This window comes from Brassica napus, chromosome A3 (genome assembly GCF_020379485.1).
Source record: "Brassica napus cultivar Da-Ae chromosome A3, Da-Ae, whole genome shotgun sequence".
NCBI lineage: Eukaryota > Viridiplantae > Streptophyta > Magnoliopsida > Brassicales > Brassicaceae > Brassica > Brassica napus.
Genome location: NC_063436.1, coordinates 2528628 through 2545526, shown reverse-complemented (window position 1 = coordinate 2545526; position 16899 = coordinate 2528628). Strand labels below are relative to the sequence as shown.

The 16899-nt window shown below is 38.1% G+C and overlaps 5 protein-coding genes across 5 annotated transcripts; 3 read left to right on the top strand and 2 right to left on the bottom strand.

Moving 5' to 3' along the window:
• Positions 1-192: 192 nt before the first annotated feature.
• LOC106443092 lies at positions 193-3392 on the top strand. The gene is made up of 11 exons (XM_013884695.3): positions 193-1037; positions 1164-1238; positions 1310-1371; positions 1470-1614; positions 1701-1797; positions 1869-1935; positions 2019-2117; positions 2226-2318; positions 2412-2566; positions 2648-2752; positions 2832-3392. The coding sequence occupies exons 1-11, from the start codon at positions 839-841 to the stop codon at positions 3004-3006; spliced, it is 1272 nt and encodes a 423-aa protein (XP_013740149.2). The 5' UTR covers positions 193-838; the 3' UTR covers positions 3007-3392.
• Positions 3393-3510: 118 nt separating this feature from the next.
• On the top strand, positions 3511-5226 carry LOC111215623 (putative F-box protein At3g23420). The gene has a single exon (XM_022719442.2). The coding sequence runs from the start codon at positions 3918-3920 to the stop codon at positions 5133-5135; it is 1218 nt and encodes a 405-aa protein (XP_022575163.2). The 5' UTR covers positions 3511-3917; the 3' UTR covers positions 5136-5226.
• Positions 5227-6077: 851 nt separating this feature from the next.
• Positions 6078-7388, bottom strand: LOC111216036 (zinc finger protein KNUCKLES-like). Its single transcript, XM_022720316.2, has one exon. The coding sequence runs from the start codon at positions 6903-6905 to the stop codon at positions 6405-6407; it is 501 nt and encodes a 166-aa protein (XP_022576037.2). The 5' UTR covers positions 6906-7388; the 3' UTR covers positions 6078-6404.
• Positions 7389-12171: 4783 nt separating this feature from the next.
• On the bottom strand, positions 12172-13553 carry LOC125593451 (NAC domain-containing protein 41-like). Its single transcript, XM_048770101.1, has 3 exons — positions 13175-13553; positions 12763-13022; positions 12172-12686 (listed from the first exon to the last, which is right to left on the bottom strand). Exons 1-3 carry the CDS (start codon positions 13356-13358, stop codon positions 12504-12506), a joined length of 627 nt encoding a protein of 208 aa, XP_048626058.1. The 5' UTR covers positions 13359-13553; the 3' UTR covers positions 12172-12503.
• Positions 13554-13838: 285 nt separating this feature from the next.
• LOC125593435 (exocyst complex component EXO70B1-like) lies at positions 13839-16828 on the top strand. Its single transcript, XM_048770057.1, has one exon. The coding sequence runs from the start codon at positions 14766-14768 to the stop codon at positions 16809-16811; it is 2046 nt and encodes a 681-aa protein (XP_048626014.1). The 5' UTR covers positions 13839-14765; the 3' UTR covers positions 16812-16828.
• Positions 16829-16899: the final 71 nt, after the last annotated feature.

Genomic DNA, 16899 nt, shown 5'->3' with positions numbered 1-16899 from the left:
TCTTTCAGTATTAGTAATTTATAAAAGTTTTATTGTACAATACACGTTGTAACACACAGACTGTCTCCTGCCACAATCTATATAGAACATGTTTCTTCTCTAGCACCACCACATTTCCATTGGAGTCAGATATTCCCTGATATTTATTAACATGATTATCTAATAATAAAGTCTACGCGCTTGCAAATCTGATAATGGTGCAAGCTAACGGTTTGTTCATTCAAGACTAGCACGTACAAGCCAACGGTTTTTTATTACCACAATTTCATATTCAACTCTAATTATTTATTGGTTGGAGTAAGAAAACAGTGTAAAAAAAAGTGATTTGATTCAGTTAATCAAGGTGGCGGGAAGGTTAAGGAAAGAAAGCAAGTGAAGTACTAAAACTAAGAACCGGACAGCCAATTAAAATGAAGCAAGTGGGAATGAGAATTCACATAGTTCCATAAGAAACATAGTTAAAACTTGGATTAAACCGAAAGGCATGTGACGTTTCTTTTATGGTTTTAATTAAATCATATAGTATCTACCCCATTTGACATTAAATAGTGAAGCATGTGGGTGGATTGCATCGAACTATGAGAGACCTAAGTGAATCTGTTTCCACCTTCTTTCTCTGCTTTGGAACCTTCAAACCAACCTTCCCTCACATGCTCCCTCTGTTAGCTCTCTGAGATTCTCCTCCTTTTTATATTAATCTTAAGCTTCCAATATCAGGATTCAGGTTGTTACAAAACATCCATATACTTTAGCTTATGTTTTTCAATGTTGAGTATTCATGTAGGAAGATGATGATATCTTGTGAAGAAAAAGCGTAGAAGAGAGAGAGAGAGGGGGCATGGGGTGTGCTACATCTGTTTATGCTTCTGTGGGCAAGAAGAAGAGGATCGTTCAAGAATCTGTAGTGTTTGTTCTGCAGCTCCGTGTTCCTGTTCAGTCTGATCTTCAGCGTCAGCTCAAAGGCGATGCTCCCAAGGCCACCGTTGAGCGTTTGGCATGTCTAAGGAATCAGATTCAGCTGGTAGCTGAGGACACAGGTATTGACTATTGAAGAAATGAAATCATCTTCTTCCTCTTTTTCTTGCGTGTCAAGAAAGAGGTTCTTATTTTTTTTTGCTAAAAAAAGAGGTTCTTATTTTGAAACATTTTCTTAAATTTTATAGGTGGTTCTGCCATCTCTGAGCTGCGTACAGCTTTGGAGGAGTACTTGTCTCTTCTCACCGGTCTTATCAAGAAAAGTAAGGCTTCTCAGATTTTGAAAGTTAAAGATTAGTATGTTGTAAAATAAAATGTTCATATGACTTTGTAGAGAATGATGGCATGGAGGGGTGTGTAGAGTTCAAATGGAAAACCCTAGGAGATGGTCGAAGAGTAAGTTCTTGTTAGGGTTTGGATTTGTTAGTTCTTTTGTGTAGGAGTTAATCAACATGTTTTTGTTTGTAAAATAGTTAATCAAAATGTTGAAACAGGCAGAGTTATGTTTCACAAACCTTTGGATGGAGATGCTGACAGTGATCCACATGATGGCTGCTTTGGCATTGACTGAAGCTAACTCTCTCATGATTCCGAAGGCTTGCTCTGATTCTAGCAATAGCGTCCGTGTGGTCTCCAGTGGTTTGGCTTCTTGGATCTTCACAATTACTTTTACTTCTGTCTGTTTGTTACTAACCTGATTACATTTCTTTGTCACTTTTAATCAGATTGTAGAAGAGATGCGGTTGACTTGCTGCTCAAGGCATCTGGATACTTAGAGTTCTGCATCAGAGAGATATTAACTCGCTTTCCTCCTGATATAAAGTATGAATCACACAAAAAAAATCTAGGATCAGACCATACATATATATACTTACATAGTTGCAAATGTGCAGGAGTAAATTGCCAGATGATATGCAGGAGAGTGTTTTACAAACTCTATCTATCCAAGCACTTGGACAGGTTACACACTTTGAAACATTGACTCATAAAACTGAACCTTGTATGTGTTTTAATTTGTTTAATCTCATTGAATATCACTGCAGGGAACTGAGATTCAACTAGGATTAGCAGTTGATAGCCAGAAAGCAACACTGTCTGTGAAGAGGAGACTTGCATGTGAGCAAGTCATCTACTTCTCTCAGGTCCTCCTCTTAGTTTAATACATTACTTGTGGCATAATTTTAGGTCAATCATGGGGTTTGCCCAAATCTCTGTATTAACTTCTTTAAATGATCACATTATCATTTCAGGCATATCAATGCTTGTCTGGTTGTGACGTAGTCAGTCATGGATGCGCCAAGAAGCTTCTCCGGTTCATCTACTGGAAGTTTCTTGAAGCAAAGGTATGTTATGAAACATCTACTTTTGGAAAGTGATCATACAGTTACAGTTTCAGTTAACCTCTCTGTTATGTTCTGTTTTTCTTTTCATAACAGGCAGCGGCATACTACTACCATGGACTGGTAACAGACAAAGGAAACGAGCCAGCTTGTCACGTGAGCGCGGTGTGTTGTTTCCTTGCAGCTGCAGAGCTCCTAGCAGAAAGCAAGAAGGCTTGTTTCAGCTTCTGTTTAGCCCCTCCTGTCACCAGGTTTGTGTTTTGTTATAAAGATATCAAATACACACTTGTATAAAGTGAACTGTGAATTGAATCAGTATGTTTTTTTATCAGGGCTCCTCCTATGTGGGGTGTTATGAAGCATTTGAGCCAGAAGATTCCAGAAGTTGCTTTTAGAAAGTCTCAAACATATGGATACTTGCTTGAAGAAGAAGAAAAGTAAGCGTTAAGAGTGTTGATCTTGTTAGCATTAATTAAACTGGTTAAAAATAAAGCTGATGGTATGAATAAACCACAGGGCAATGCAGTGTTTACCAGAGCTCCCAGACTTTCAATTGTCATTGAGACCAGAAGAGTTTGAGCTACCTGAGATAGAAGCGGGCTCTTCTGAAGGAAACCAAACCCATTTGCTTAGTGAACATCTCGAAGACTACTCCGATAATCATGATGATGATGAAGATAATGATCATTGAGCAGCACTCTCTCTACACATATTCTTTGAGTATCTTACCAGTTATATATAATTGTAATGTAATAGAGTTACTTCTTTTGCAGTACTAGTTTCTTTCGTGTCAAACAAACGTATGATACTTGTTTCAGTTTTTAGTATAGTATGCATTATCTATCTGAGTGACTAATTACTTTTTGCTAATAAGAATTTGGAAGAAGTAAGAGAAAGGATGGTGTTATAGAAAACGTTTTCACGCATACGTTGGAGTAAAAAAGTGGCTGTCGTGTGAGGCACTTACAAACGGCACACAGTATACTGTAAAATCGGAAAGAGCTATATAGCATGAGCGTCACGTCACGTCATTGAGTAATGATGAGATGTTGGATTCCGCACGTACCAACTGTTGTAGAGGCGGTTAAGGATTATTCAGCGCTGAACGGAAAACGGTGATAGAGACGATATGTTCATCCATCTTTTCAAAGTTCAATTAATGTTTGATCACAAATGCATCATCCATCAACGATAAAATAGTATATAGTTTATCAAAAAGACTGATGCATGGATTTTAAACTTAAAATCAAAACGATCATTTATCAAAAAGGTAGCCTTTTGAACTATCCTCTTCCTTGTTGTGTCTTCGGTTGTTTTTTTATCTACGAGAATCACAAACAGGAAAAGGAAAGATTCTTTTTCTTTTTGGTTTTTTAATCTCCTAGTCTGTCTTAATTCGAATCCTGTTCCTTGAGGGTTTCTAATTTTTTTTTTCTTCTCCTAATTAATTTGGGTTCTTCTATCCTAATATATATCGAGAGGAGAGGCGGAAGAAATATATAATCTCAAGACAGAGAGGACAAGAAATAAGTTGCTTTTTTTTTCCGTTGACCTAATTTGTTCGGACAAGAAGGAATATAGTGATTTGGTTAAATAAATTTTATGAAGAAGAAGAAGATGATGATGTCGGATCTTCCAAGGGATATGGAGGAAGAGGTGCTGTGTCGAATTCCGTTGACATCTTTGGGACTTGTCCGATCTACTTGCAAAAGGTGGAACATGTTGTCCAGATGTGATCACTTATTTGCAAACAAGCACCTCCTTGCTCATCTAGCAGCAGAAGCAAAGAGGAAGGACCCTCTTGTGGTTACGATGATGAATTATAGGGTTGAGTTGATGAGATTGGATCTTTCCAACGAAGACGACGTTGCTGTTGTAAATTCTGAAGCTAAACTTGCTGGCCTAGATCAAATCGATGTGCGTGAAATCTTTCACTGCGACGGTCTATTGTTATGCATTCCCAAAGAAGACGAGTATAGGCTATTGGTTTGGAATCCATATTTGGGACGGGGGCAACCCAGGTGGATCGACCACACACATAATCACGACTTACTGGACAAACGTCTCTGTGGTCGTTTGGACAGGTACACGTATAGTAGTTCCCAGTACAAAATCCTGAGATTTATTGATCATCCCCCAATTTTCGTTGAGTTCAAAATCTACGACTTCAACTCTGATTCATGGAGGATTCTTGATCTCCCTACTCGTCCAGACAACTGGAATATAAAACTTGATGAACGCGGCCTATCTTTGAAGGGAAATACCTACTGGTTTGCATCAGAAGCTTTGAATTTTGAAGCCATTTGTTTCTTAATCTGTTTTGATTTCACAACAGAGACATTCTCCCCGCCTTTGCCTCTCCCCTTTGAGGCTTTCCCTTACGATACTTTGATTCTATCATCATCATCATCATCATCATCATCATCTCCGCAGCAGCTTGTGGTTTTATTCCAGTCCGGGGATACATTGGAGATGGAGATCTGGATTTCCAATACGATCGAGAAGCCCAACGCAGGCCTGTCATGGAACAGCAAGGTTTTCTTATCGGCGAATATCAAACAACTCATTCACCCCCATTATAATTTTCTTCGGAAATCTGCGTGTTTCTTCATTGACCAGGAGAAGAAAGTCGCAGTGGTTTTTGATAAAAACGCCCGTATGGGTGCCGCCACTCGTGATATGGCTTACATCTTTGTTGGAGGAGGAGTGGATGATGATGGATCATCCTCCTTTAAACAACAAGTTGTTAAAGAATCTGCATACCCATTTTGTTATTCACGTGCTTGCTATTATGTTCCAAGCTTAGTGCAACTCAACTAGTCCCTCCACCTATTACTATTATTGTTATCTCTCTTTGTTTCCTAAGATTGACTATTACTCATATATATATATATTAAGTTTCTTTTTTCCATCTTCTTTTTGTTTCCTGTGGCAAAAAGTAATCTCTCAGGATTGCATATATCCATATATAACCTTGTCATAGCCTTCCTCCAAAAAATGGAATAAAGATTTATCTGGACTAGCCACAATGTATATGCAGGCTTAAGAAACTTAACCATATATAGCTTTCTCATTCATTGCACCGTCTACAGTGCAAAATCACACCAGTATGTGCTACTCATAAAAATAACTATGCAGCCCAGAAGAAAGCAAGAAGCGTGTTTACCAGAGCTCCCAGACTTTCAATTGTCATTGAGACCGGAAGAGTTTGAACTGCCTGAGATAGAAGCTGGCTCTTCTGAAGGAAACCAAACCCATTTGCTTAGTGAACATCTCGAAGACTACTCTGATAATTATGATGATGAACTTGATCACTGAGCAGCACTCTCTACACATATTCTTTTGAGTACTTTACCACTTATATAATTGTAATGTAATAGAGTTACTCCTTTTACAGTACTAGTTTCTTTCGTGTCAAACAAACGTCTGATACTTGTTTCACTTTTGAGTTTTGAGTATAGTATGTAATATGAATCTGAGTGACGAATTATTTTTGCTAATAATAAGAACTTGGAAGGTCTAAGAAAATGATGTTTGGTAAAGAAAACGTTTTTTAATACGTTTGAGTGAAAAAGTGGGTGTTGTTTGAGGCTCTTAAAAACGGCACGCAGTTTACTTGTTTCAATTTGGAAATATTTATATAGCATGAGCGTCACGTGCGAGTGAGTCACGTGGGGTGTAATGATGAGATGTTGGATTCCGCACGTACCAACGTTTGTGGAGGCGGTTAAGGATTATTCAGCAGATCAGAAGACGGAGATAGAAACCTCCGATGGATGATGTGTTCGTCCATCTTAAACTTAAATTAATGTTTGATTACAAATGCATTACCGATCCATCAACGATTAAAAAAAAAGTATCAGTTCTACATTTAAGTAGAGACCGATGCATGATTATAAAACTAAAACTAAAACCGAAACGATCATTATCCAAAAAGTAGCAGGCAGCTAGTTTGTCCTTTTAAGTAAGAAGATGAACACTAAAACGATAGAGAGATAGAAACGTTATACAGCTCCAAAAGTAGTACTTAGAAGAGAGCTGAACAAAGACAAAAACAGACGAAACAGAAATTAAAAGCAAAGATTACTTTCAGAGATGGAGAGAAAGATCGAGCTGTGGCTCGTCTTCAATGTAGTAACCAAACGGGTACGGATACGGATCGACGTAACCACCACCACCACCACCCACCATCATCGTCGTCTGTTGATTATCCGGTACGATCCAGGTTGATCCGGACCATCCGGTTGCTGTGACGGATCCTTGAGGAGGTTGGTTAGGGTAGAAGTTAGGACAGACGAAAGCAGCTTCGTCGTGGAGGATTGATGACGGAGGAGGAGGATGATGATCGACGCCGAGGTTGCGGCGAGCAGCGGCGCGTTCGCGTTTGTGAGCGTTCTGGTGACCGCCGAGAGCTTGAGAGGTGTAGAACTTGCGTGGACAGTACTGGCACGGGAAGAGGCGGTGGATGGAGGGAGGGTGGTGAGATCCGGGGAAGGAGTAGTGTTTCTTGTTTGATGATCGATGATGTTTTGGTGGAGGAGGAGGACACATGAAGTGATGGTGGAAAGACGACGGTGGTGGCTCTGCCATTTTCAACACAGAGAGAGAGAGAGAGAGAGACTGTGTGTGTGTGTGAGAGAGGTTTTATGGAAGGGTTTAAGCTGTCTCTCTATATTTGTTTGTTTGCGTCGTTTGTTGCAGAGAATAATATCTGCTTTTTAAATTACCGTTATGCCCTCGGCTTCCTCTCTCTCTCTTTAACTAATTTCACAGATCCCAAGTAAATCCTTTTTGCTCCATCCATGTATGCATGTATATATGTGTATGTATACACTCGTTTTCAATATATACACAAAAAAATATCTCGAGTGAAACTTAAACTTGTACTTCCTCTCCAAGTTTCATAATGAAGGGGTAGGATTGAGAATTTTAGATGAGATGGTACAGAAAATTCGTTTAGTTTAATAATGTTTTATTTTGTTGATAAATAATAATGTTAATGGTGAGTGCGTGTTGTTAATCTCGTTTAATTATCTTGTGAAAATAGTAATGAACGTAGAGTCTAATACAGTGATTGATGAGATCGTAATTAAAGAGGATCTATATCGAAATTTGCGTCGCTAAGATAAATAAGAGAACCGTGTGGAAAAGTGACTTGAAGTTGTTGTTGATGGGATCAGGACTTCTCTCTTTTTTTTTTCCGCCAAGGATTTAATTTTTATTAATAAAACGGGCCAAGCCCAACATACATGGCCTAAGGCCCAAATACACAAAAAAACCTAAAAGCCCAAAAGCCAAACGGCTACAATCTATCACTTTAACGGGCCCGCGGCCCAAACTAAACAAGACCGAACGACGTCGGCAGGACAAACGCATCAAGGAAGCTGGCTGCTGTACACGTGGAAGCATCTGCGCCTTCGGATCGACACGCGTCGCACACCGCCTCGACCTGACCGTCTCCGCCTCGAAACGCCTCCAGATCCATCTCACCGTACCTTCGTTTCGCCGGATCTCATAACCCGCCTCGATCTACCTTCTTCTCCGATGGTCCTCCACCGAAAGCGTCATCGGACAAACCGCGCTCTCATCAGAACCACCCACTCTTCTCTCGGGATTAAAACCCGAAACCACAACCTCACCTTTCCGCCGACAAGAACAACAACCCAACCAAACTTTCACCGCTAACACCCAAACTTCCTACGGGTACCACGCCGGCAGTGTAGAGCTATAGTAGCCTCCACCCTCCGGTAACAAGACGGCGACGACGGAGCTAGGTAAGCCTCCCCCTCCCGGAAACTGAAACCGACGACGGCGGAGCTACAGGAGCCTCCACCTCCCGGAGAAAAACCGACGACGACGGAGCTGTAAAAGCCTCCCCTACCCGGATTCGAACCTTGATCTAAAAATACTTCCTCTCCACCGCAGAAACCCTTCCCCACGACCGCGTCTTCACTCCAGACAAGAACCCGCCATGCACCATAGAATAGGTCTGATCCACAGCTCAGACAAGGCGATAGTGGGGGAGGGATACGAAGAGAGGCACTAAGATAACTTTTAAACGGACGGACCACAGTTCCGGCGACGGCACGGTCGCTCACGCGCCGGCCGTACGCCGGAACCGAATAGATCTACTTTCTCTCACTAAGATGCTCTCTCTCCTTTTCACCACCTTTAACTTACGTGGACAACTGAAAATGAATACTTTCTCTCTTTTATTTGCTTTTGGAATACAAAGTATAGTAGTTCAAAAAAAAAAACAGAATACAAAGTATAAAGAAAAATAGAGATTGGTTGCTTTTTGTGTTTGGACTGTAACATCCTGCAACGAGAGATAATCTGGTAACGACACGTTCTGACTAGACAGTTGTGTGCACGGTACACAGTACACATACAACACGAGTGAATACACACCCTCACACTTGACTGAAGTCATTAAAAGTTTGAAATCCTTAACAATACTCTTTATTGGTGAGAGTGTTTGTTTGATTGATATGATATGATAGTACCTTGTTGTTGTGATGCTAAAGAAGACAAGAATCAAAGAAAGAGGACCAAGTTCCAAGATGGAATTGCCAAACATGGAAGGTTTCTATGTTTCTCTAACCCTATTTATTCTTTCCATTCTCTCACTACTTACCTATCAGTAATCAGTCTATCACTCTCTCTCTCCCCTCTTCTCACATCATTGCATTTTTCCTTTTCTTATTCTTTCTGCTCACTTACTTATTGGATTTACAAAAAATCTCTATCTCCATGCACTCTTAGCCCAACATCATTATAGCTCTCTTCTAAGGCCCATATACACAAGGAATACACACAACACAAGGCTTATTGACTTCAAGTAGCTCTTAATTAAGAAAAACAACAACAAAGCTTTTATGTTTACAGTCCATAGCTTCATCCAAATTCCAAACCACTCTGTTAGAGGGCCAAAGTTTTCTTTACAAGTTTCAACGATAGTACTACTTATTTTTCTTTTCTTTTCAAATTAAGGAACTTAGGTGTTTTAGGGTGATTGTACTTAATAACAGGGACCATCTATTACTTTATCTAAATGCATATATAAACTTGTTTTGGTTGCAAAAACACCAAAATGAATGCTATTTCCTTTAATAGATTACATATAGATAATAAGATCAACATGGTATGTTTTTATGCAACCAAGTTATTCGGAGATATATCACTCCAGCTATGTACTTTCTTTTTAACTAAGAAAACTTATTACTTAATTAATTCTCACAGTATCATCTGTCTAAATGATCTTTGGATATCTATAATTAGGGTGTAGTTAAGTCTTGGTCAAAGTAATAAACGTTTGCTTGAAAATGAAGCAATCCCACATCTAATTTACCTTTTGTGTGCTGAAAAAGTAAAATTGCTTTCTCTGTCAAGCATATTCTAAAAGCTCATTGGCACCTAGTTACCTCTTCTCACACACAATACACAGACTTGTTCACATTCACTTAGTACCTCCTCATCATTTCATTGCTTATTTCTTTTATTTAGTGCAGGCAAGGTAACTTTATTACATTTTTTTTTCTTTGATTACATTTGAAAACCAAGGATTGCTTCGATTAAAAGCATTAGAGGACATGTTTATGGTAATATGTGTATTTGTGTGGGAAAGAGGAGAAACCTAGATTGCCTTAATCGATGTTGTCTTTTTGTGGATTGTACATTGGAAGATGGTGCACAATGCACATGTAACTTGTCGTTGACCTTCTACACCATTTTCTAATAATTATTTACAATTGTTAGAATGTATATTATAAAACTGATTCAAGATTTGTTGTATTTTCAATTAATCATCTATCTTATTAAAACTCAAGTACAAAATTGGAGTGTTTGGAGATTTGAATAGGACTTTTAAAAATTTGGAGTGTTTGAAAACATGGATTGCAGTCTTTTAAAAAAAATATTTTTGTTTGAAAACAAGGATAGTAGTATTAAAAAAAAAAGTAATGGGCTTATATTTTTTTAAAAAATTGAAAGTTATCTAGGCCAATTTTAAAATATACCAAAATGGGTCAATCTAATTCCCTAAAATTTTTTTTTCTAAACTAACCATAAAACAAAATTTAAACTTTATATACATATTTCAAATCAAAATAATAATTCAAATTTGATTTATATCAAAAATTGATTCAAAAATATACATATATTCAAAAATGGATTTTTACTAAACTATTTTTCAATAACCATTATAAAAAAATATTGTCAATATATATAAGAAAAATATAATACAAAGCCCAATTTGAAATACCAACTCAAATTATGGTTTTCATATTTCATATTAAGTTTTAAAAATATAATATATGTAATTATTTATATGATGGTATGTATAAAATACTATTAATTATATGATTACTTATATGATGGTACATATAAAATATGATTAATTATATGATGATAAAATACGATATATAATAATGACTAGGGATGGGCTTTTGGATACCCATACGGGTTTAGTTCTGATCGGTTTGTATTTTGGGTTTTCGGGGTCAAAGATTTCAGTCTTATTAGAATATTTCTAAATTTTGGTTTGAGTTCGATTTGGATCTTTGCGGTTTGGTTTGGGTTTGGATAACTAATTTAAATTATTTTTAAAGTCTTAAATCATTATATATTTTAAATTTCTCAAAATGTATAAATAAAATAATATATTACGTATAAATTTGAATAACATATGTCATAATACTTAAGCTTAACATATCAATTGGCTTGATTTAAAATTTTGGATACGAAATCAATAATTATTTTAAGTATTTTTGGTGATTTGAGTATACTTTAACTATTTCAGATATTTACTTTTGACTATCTATATATATTTTCAAGTATTTAAACCAATTTAAAAGTATCATTTTTGATGTTTTATATACGTTAAATCTAAAAATAATTAATATATATAAGTATATAAATCTATTTTTAGATAAATTCGGATACCCAAATACTTCGGTTCGGATCAGATTCGGTTCTCTAAATAACAAAATTTTGAATAATTAGAATATTTAATCAATTTATGTTTGGGTTTGGTACTATATCTTTGGATCGGTATCGGTTATGTTCCTCGGATTCATTTTTCCAAATCCTAATAATTACATGAAAAACAAATATCAACATATTTTTCAAAATATACACCCGCGCGCCTGCGCGGGTCAAAATCTAGTTATAAATTTATAATACATACACCCATGTTATGTCCTTACTCTGTTCTTGTATAAACCAAGTTCAATATTTTGTCTTTTCTCATCAATCGAGCCTTTTTTGTTGGCACACATGAATACATGATACATGTTTAGTTTTCTTTCATTGTTTTTTTTTTTTGTAAGAAAAAGTTTTCTTTCATTGTTATATATATAGATAGTTGAGAAGTTTTGGGTACATATTTTCTCTAACGAATCATGAAATTCATTCAATCAAGTATAAAGCTCTTATATAATACTCGCATTGTTTTTACGGTATACAAGTATACAACTCACACACAGATTACTAATTAAAACAATCATGTCCAAGAAATTGGTCCTTAAACATTATAAAAATTGTGTCAATCACAATAAATATATAAAAAAATATTTTTGGTTATTTAAAAATGGTCGACACCAAGAACTTAGCTTCTCAACACCACATGCGATGGCTTCTTCGGTTATCCCATTTATTTTTAATTTCAGTTTCAACTCTTTCTTTTGTCCCTCTGTGCTATCTAACACATCTTTATTTGGAAGTCTCCAATCTATATTTTTATTTTACTTTAACACGTAAGATATATGTATGTGCATCAACTTGTTATAACTTATAACTAAATACAAAATGCATCTCCATCTTATATGAGTAAATCAATTTTCCATACATATTGATATTGATATTATAAAACAAGTCTATATATATTCTTATTCTATATGAAAAGAAAGGGAATCAAGTTCTCATCCAAGAATACATCTTTTTCTTTCAATTCAACTTTACTTCCTCTTACACGGCTATGTCACTTTTAACTCTGATATTGTTAAAACAACTTCAAATAAAAGTTAACAAGTTTGACATATACTTGGTTTGTTCAACAAATCTCCACTCACACAACACTTTCTGATAAAAATTGACCCCTCTCTAGCCTCCTTTTACTTGTTTCTCTAAGAAATGAATCAAGACGTGACAGAAACGTAAGTGGAGTAGGTTAGGGCTAAGGAGCAACGTTTAAATAATGCTCCCTGACTCATCAGCTGAGGTAGGAGGAGATGGCGGTGGAGGACCAAATTCATGATTGGACCCAATAGTAAATTCTTCTTCTTCAGCATCTCTCACTCTTGGTTTCCTCTGTCTTCTTCCTTTTGGTTCTTTCCTCTTATACACTTTGTACACCGCCCATTCTCCAAACATCTGTTTTACAATACAAAATCAAACCTTATTAGTCTAAAAGTTCAGAGTCTTATTTCTTATTATGGTCTAGCATTACCTTAGTTGATGAAAACCCAGCAAGGCAATATTCTGTCATGCACCATCTGGTTTTGTTGGAACTAGAAGAAGAATTGTTTGTTCCACGGAAAACAAGTGTTCTTCTAATCCCAACTGTTCTACCACAAGCAGTGATGTCTCTTTCTTTCCTGATAGGTTTCCAATAACCGTTACCAGATGAAATCTTGATTCTATGGTCATTACTTGAGACTTCTTGTCTCTTCTTGCAAAAGAAGTACCTCTGCCTCTCCTCTTGATCCCCTGAAAAAAAGAAAAACCCAAACACTATAATATTAAAAAAAAAAAAAACATAATCTGCTGTAAAGTTACAACCCTTCTATCAACCCATTTGAACAGTTAAAGAATAACAGGAGACATATGCTAAAACAGAAGGAATAAAGATAGATAGAGACCTGGGAAAGTGAGAGGATGAGAGAAGAAAACGTCAAAGACAGGGATGATGGAGGAAGGCAAAGGAGAAGCAAAGGCCTTTGGGAGCAAGTAATGAAGGATGAGCTCCTGCTCTGTTGGGTGAAATCTGTATCCAACTGGTAACTTCATGCCTCCATTGACCATTATACTCTTGTCCACCTCCATATCTTGTCTCTTCTTCTTATTCTTATAAACTGTTTCTTCAAATATTATTTAAAATTTTAAAATTCTTTACAAGCATGTATCCATCATTCCATCTAAAAAGAGGAAACAAGGGAGGGAGGGAGGGAGAGAGAAAGAAGATTCGTGTAGCCTTTTGTTTGTGAGCTAAATGACAGTAGGAGAGGGTTCTATATATATATGTATAGATTCCCCATGGGTACACACTACACATATATATATATTATATAGTTTTGTAATATAAATGGTTTGAGTGTTAAAAAAAAAAGACAAAAAGGTAGAAATGGCTTCTTTGTCTGAACATTTCGTTAGTTCATAATAAGAAGGAAGATGATTACATGAGTAAGAGAAAAGGAAGGTGCATTTGAGGGATGTTTATTGACTTATAAAGTTACAAGAAAATGTATATACATATTCAGAAAATTAGAAAAAAAAGAAGAGATGGAAGGACGAGAGAAACGTACAAGTTTGGTGTTTACTCCATATGCAAAAGGTTTCTTTCACTCGTTACAACTTGATCATTTATTCCCTTCAGTTTTACATTCCAACTGATCTTCAACCATACCATTAAATCTAACACAGTAAAAGTTAAATCTCTTTTGACAGTTGTGAGCCACCCCACGTCCGGCTATTCAATTAATAATTTACAACATACAGTACTCTAGCCTGATCTAAATGTTAATTTCTTTCTTTATTTTTTTGAAAGAAAAAAAAAAGTTAATTTCTCTCTTTTGTAAAAGTGTGCTTAATCGCATTTATTTGTACGTGTGGAAAATATGAGACACAACACCGCCTACTTGTTCCCCCTACTGGTTTAGTTTATTGAAGCAAGCAAGTCAGGGAAGACTTGATTAAGGACCATTTAACATCGAAGTTTACTAGGCCTAATTATTATTTGGGTTTTTAATGAGCCTTTTCTTTCTCCTCCACAAGCTATCCTCTTATTTGACTGATATTTCTTTTTTTTTTATAAAGAAATGAAAATGGTTTATGCATGCACGTATATAAATAGAGTTGTGTGAGGAACATGCGTGCGCACCATATCCCACGTTATCCGCTTTTTTTTTGTATCAAATCATTGTTCATATATACCTTCCATTTAAATCTTTAATATATCGGCTAATCTATGTACAATTTTAAACAAAAGTTAAATAATTACGAGGTATTTTTCTTTATATTTGCCGGTTAAAAATAGAACACACGGTATTGGTGTTGAGATGAAAGAAAAAGTCAAGGCTCCCCTACTTCTTCGATTCATCCATTGCGACCATCTTCATCGCCTCTCTAACCACACAAACCACAAAGCCTAATGTCTAAACGAAAACACAACACATGAGTCTCTCTTTTCTTAACAATTTTTAAGCTTTACGTAAATAATAATACTAATAAGCTATGGAGAAGAACGACAAGGACCCTGATCTTCATCATGATGATGATCATAATAATGACAAATCTAAGGAAGAGGAGAAAGGAGACACCGTTTCAGATGATGTCGATGTTGATAAAAAAGAGAATGTCGATGGTAGTAATGCTGAGACAGATCACGTCGATCCAGGAGACAATGCCGACAAGGTTAACTCACCATTAGGACAAGAAGAAGCACCACCAGAGATTCCTCAAACCATCGAGTCCTTATCCGAAGAGCTCGACCAGCTTCTCGCGAGCCTCTCCCTTCACAAAGAGGAGCACAAAGACGTCACCGAGGAGGAGAAAGGAGAGGAAGGTAATTATTTTCAGATCCCGCAGTTCGTTGGCAAGTTCTTGGATCTCTTCGAGGATAAACTCTCCAAACACGACACCGTCGACCCTAAAACGACGTGGTATCAAGATCCAGAGGAGGTATCTTCCCTTCTCGAAGCTGTTGATCGTGTCTCAAAGCTTATGGAGCTGTTGCTCAACACCAAATCTTGTTTGGACCATCACGAGTCGTTGATCAACCACGCTGGATCGATCCAGCAGCGTGCGATGGCCTTTTTGGAAGATGAGTTCCGTGTCCTTTTAGAAGAGTCTGTGATCAAGGAGCCTGCGGTGGTCACGGAGGATCAACAAGATCACCACAACGACTCGCAAGATCAGGACAATGTAAACAACGTTCCTGAAGGCGGCGATGAGAAGATTGAATACCCTGGCTACTCTGAAGAGATGGTTGTCTTGCTGAGGAAGATAGTGGAGAGGATGAAAGGAGCAGGGTACGGATGCGAGTGCAAAGAGGCTTACTTGGTCGGGAGAAGGAACATCTTGATGCGTACGTTGAAACAAGAGTGTGAGTTTGAGAAAGTGAGCATAGACGAGGTTCAGAAGATGAGCTGGGGAGAGCTGGAGACAGAGATACCTATTTGGAACAAGACTGTTAAAGACTGCTCTTCCCTCTTCTTCCCTGGGGAGCTCAAACTCGCGGAGAAGATCTTCCCAGGGGACGAGGGGAGCTTGTTCAACATCGTCACGCACGGGCTAGCCATCCAGTTCTTGGGCTTCGCCGAGGCCGTGGCCATGACCAGACGGTCCACCGAGAAGCTCTTCAAGATCCTTGACATCTACGAGACTCTTAGAGACGGCTTCCCAGCCATTGAGGAGCTCTTCACTGAAGAGCTCCGCAGCGAGCTGAGGAGCGAGGTGACCAGCGCTCGCTCCCGCTTAGGAGAGACAGCTATTAACATATTCTCGGATCTCGAGAACTCTATCAAATCAGATTCTAGCAAGACCCCTGTGCCAGGGGGCGCGGTGCACCCCCTCACCAGGTACACCATGAACTACCTCAAGTACTCGTGCGAATACAAAGGCACGTTGGAGCAAGTGTTCAAGTCTCACTCCAAGATGGAGGAGGAGGAGTCTACGGAGAGAGCCTTTGCGAACCAGCTGATGAGGATCATGGACCTGTTGGACGGGAACATGGAGGCGAAGTCGAAGCTGTACAAAGATATACCACTGAGCTGCATCTTCATGATGAACAACGGGAGATACATAGTGCAGAAGATCAAAGGATCGGCGGAGATTCACGAGGTGATGGGAGACACATGGTGCAGGAAGAGGTCGTCGGAGCTGAGGACTTATCACAAGAACTACCAGAGAGAGACGTGGGGGAAGCTGCTGGGATTCTTGGGGCACGAGGGGCTGATGCACAACAACAAGATAGTGAAGCCTAATTTGAAGGAGAGGTTCAAGAGCTTTAATGCGACGTTCGACGAGATACACAAGACGCAGACCACTTGGGTGGTTAATGATGAGCAGCTGCAGAGTGAGCTGAGGGTTTCTATAACCGCGGTGATGATACCTGCCTATAGGGCCTTCATGGCTAGGTTTGGACAGTACTTGGATCCTGGTCGTCAGACAGAGAAGTATGTTAAGTACCAGCCTGAGGATATAGAGGATCTCATCGACCAGCTCTTTGAAGGCAACACTTCCTCCTCTTCAACCGCCACCGCCAAGCGAAGAACGTAGTAGCTTCTCTATTTCTTTCTTGTTTTGCAAGGAACACTTTCTTCTTATGAATAAAAAATTTGATGTATCCCTTGTTGATAGCATAATG

Excerpts from the sequence above, each read along its gene's own strand:
- LOC106443092 (XM_013884695.3), top strand. The coding sequence starts at position 839 with ATGGGGTGTGCTACATCTGTTTATGCTTCTGTGGGCAAGAAGAAGAGG. Across the intron at positions 1,239-1,309 it reads CACCGGTCTTATCAAGAAAA|AGAATGATGGCATGGAGGGG; the intron begins GTAAGGCTTCTC and ends ATGACTTTGTAG. Across the intron at positions 1,372-1,469 it reads CCCTAGGAGATGGTCGAAGA|GCAGAGTTATGTTTCACAAA; the intron begins GTAAGTTCTTGT and ends ATGTTGAAACAG.
- LOC111216036 (XM_022720316.2), bottom strand. The coding sequence starts at position 6,905 with ATGGCAGAGCCACCACCGTCGTCTTTCCACCATCACTTCATGTGTCCT.
- LOC111215623 (XM_022719442.2), top strand. The coding sequence starts at position 3,918 with ATGAAGAAGAAGAAGATGATGATGTCGGATCTTCCAAGGGATATGGAG.
- LOC125593435 (XM_048770057.1), top strand. The coding sequence starts at position 14,766 with ATGGAGAAGAACGACAAGGACCCTGATCTTCATCATGATGATGATCAT.
- LOC125593451 (XM_048770101.1), bottom strand. The coding sequence starts at position 13,358 with ATGGAGGTGGACAAGAGTATAATGGTCAATGGAGGCATGAAGTTACCA. Across the intron at positions 13,023-13,174 it reads TCATCCTCTCACTTTCCCAG|GGGATCAAGAGGAGAGGCAG; the intron begins GTCTCTATCTAT and ends TCTTTTTTTCAG. Across the intron at positions 12,687-12,762 it reads CTGGGTTTTCATCAACTAAG|ATGTTTGGAGAATGGGCGGT; the intron begins GTAATGCTAGAC and ends ATTGTAAAACAG.